The sequence below is a fragment of the Pteropus vampyrus genome, unplaced genomic scaffold (genome assembly GCF_000151845.1).
Source record: "Pteropus vampyrus isolate Shadow unplaced genomic scaffold, Pvam_2.0 Scaffold124, whole genome shotgun sequence".
NCBI classification, from domain to species: domain Eukaryota; kingdom Metazoa; phylum Chordata; class Mammalia; order Chiroptera; family Pteropodidae; genus Pteropus; species Pteropus vampyrus.
Window position 1 is genome coordinate 1,623,685 of NW_011888905.1, and position 2,686 is coordinate 1,626,370.

Sequence of the window (2,686 nt, forward strand, 5' to 3'; positions counted from 1 at the left end):
GGGCTGGCGCACACCTCCCGCCAGTGCTCGGCGCCGCTGGCCGTGACGCTGTGCGCCCCCAGGATCAGGCGGCCCACCACCTCGTTCTTGGTGGTGCGGTCGAAGTCGATGACGAGGAACTCGATGGTGATGTCGGGCAGGAGGTCGGCGGGGATGTCGTAGATGAAGGACTCGTTGAAGACGGGGCTCAGCGTGCACTTCTTCACGTGGGTTTTCTTCTTGGCGATGCGCTTTCTGCCGTAGTAGACGCTCACCTTGACGTAAGGGTCTGGGCCCCCGGGCGGGCGAGAGAAAGGGAGACGGGCCTGTGACACGGTCCCCCTGCTGGACTGGGCCTCACGCTGGGGAGGACGGGTTCTGCCGTCCCCCTCCGTGGCCACCCCGTGTGGTCAACGAGGGCACAGCAAGGGCATGCCCGACCGCGCCAGGGACAAGGGGCCCAGGAACCCAGGCCAGGGTGGGGGTGGGGGAGGAGACGGAGCCCCTCCCAGGGTCAGGCGTGAGGAAACCGCCACACCGGGCAGTCCGGTGCAGGTACTACGTCCCCCGGGACCCCTCGGGCGCCTCGCCGGATGCAAAGGCCCCGTCTGCGCACCCAGAACACCCCCCTCCCCCGGCCAGGAAAATAAAATCAACGCCCCAGACATTCATCAGGACGGGGTGGACAGAGGTGCATGGGTGTGGGGCAGAAGGCCTACGGGTCCCGAAACGTGGGGTGTGCCTGGGTCACCGGCGGTGGGGGCCCAGATGGCAAGACGATCGGAGTAAATAGCTGCTACCTGACAGACCGGTGATATCCATCTTCGGCAAGTGTCTGGCTTTGAGGACCACCACTGTCATTCTCTGGGCCACCGGCTGGTATGACAGGGACACCTGCAGCTCCCCTCTGCTGATACACTTCTGTGAAGAGGAAAGGGCAGGTGAGAGCTCCAGCAGAGGGCGCGGGAGAGGAGGGGGCGTGGCGGAAGGCGGGTGTTGAGGGCAGGTGCTCAGCCCATCCAGGTGTCACTGCCACGCTGCAGGGGGACGGGAAGGAAACGTTCCCACTGTGATCCCGACCCGCAGCGAAACCGTTCGTGTGGGGAGGGGCGCAGCCTCATGGTTAAGGCCATGGTCCCCGAAGCCGGCCTGGCCTGGATCCGAGTCCTGCCTGCGACGTCTCATCGTATGACCCGGGACGAGGCGCTGGACGTGGCCGTGCTCCGTTTCCTCGTCTACGAAGTGGGACTAACCCACGGGCCTCTCAGGAGATTTAAACGTGGCCCGTTCCGTGAAGCGCCAGGTGGGAGGCCGGAAGCAGGGGCCCGAGGCCCGACGTGGCCACTCGTGCACCCCTGGCCCTGGGAGCCTGGGTGGCTAACTGGATGCGAGTGTAGGGCACAGTGCAGAGTTTCTAGCTTACAGCGTGGGGCCGAGGCTGAGAGAAGGAAAAGGAGGTAGAATTTGAAAAATTTAGGACGCGATAAGTTAAATTTGGGACAAAATCATTTCCCCTACTACCGAATCCCATTCCCTGTATTCTTCCTAGCCCCACAGAAGTGTCACCTACTTCAGAAATTCTCCTTAGATTGAGCAAAAATAGGCTGTTCGCACCACCAGCCTCACATCCATGCCGGTGATTTCTTGTGCACTTACTAAGCGCCGAGCTCTCTGCCAGCGGCTAGGGCTGGACAGATGGACGAGGAGCCCCGCCCTCGGCAGTCCCACGGGCTGGCACTCTCCCTGCTCAGGTGTGTCGGGCACAGGAAATAATTCAGTTTGGCTTATCAGTGAACAACGAGGGGAACCCCTTAAAGTCTGTGCTTCGATTACAAGCCTTAAGTCAGCGCGGGGGGATGAAACTGTGATAACACTTCACGCAGCTTAAAACATTTCTCGGGGCTCCGTGTCCCACTGAGAGCACCGCTGGCTAAGATGTAGACGTCGCCTTTAGCTTTCAAAATCGAAATACGAAAGAGAATACGCTTTTTGAAAGCTTCCCGTGGCTCCTCTTTCTCGCCGAGGGGAACCCCCACTGTTCCCTCACGCAGGACACATGCCATCGACGCCTGACTGCACCCATGCGAAGCGCTCTCTGCCAGTCTAAAGTCACGCGCTGGTTGCCTCGGCGACCAGGACGCTGCTGGCTGCTGTCTCTGGGAACTCAGTCGGAGAATGTAGACTCATTCTTCCCATTAGCCACCGTGGAATGGCACTGGGGAAGTCATCGCTCAGAAAAATAACATCAAACGCCTCCCCTGCAAACATTCAGGACCGAACTACCCCGGATGGGAGCCCCCAGCTACATGTGTCTATTTACATTTTAATTCAGTAAAATTCAATAAAATTAAAATTTGAGTTCCTCAGTCACAGTAGCCAGACTGGACGGTGAAGACAGGGAAGGTCCCATCGTCACAGTAAGTCCCAGCGGACAGCTCCAATCTAGAAAGAAACTCTGAATTATTTGGGCCACTGCTCCTTGCTGTTTCCGTGAATAATGAAATAGTAACTAGATTTGATATCTATTTCTGGGGTCATCTTTGAATACTGGTATCTAAATGTTAAATATGCAATCTTTAAATAAAATTCTAACTTTATATACAGAAGAAGGATAGGTAGGCAGAAAGGAAAATTTGACGTAAAAAACAGAGTGTTATTTGTAAAAATCACATTGACTACAAGATTATAGTTTAGGTTTCCCAGTTAT

The 2,686-nt window shown here is 56.7% G+C and overlaps 1 protein-coding gene across 1 annotated transcript in view; it reads right to left on the reverse strand.

Moving 5' to 3' along the window:
* Positions 1-2,686, reverse strand: part of SYT11 (synaptotagmin 11) — a 26,249-nt gene that overhangs the window by 13,597 nt on the left and 9,966 nt on the right. Inside the window, exons 3-4 of the mRNA XM_011366514.2 lie at positions 777-900; positions 5-268 (exon numbers count right to left, since the gene is read on the reverse strand). Coding sequence (XP_011364816.1) covers positions 5-268; positions 777-900 — 388 coding nt within the window. The remainder of the gene's footprint in view (positions 1-4; positions 269-776; positions 901-2,686) is intronic.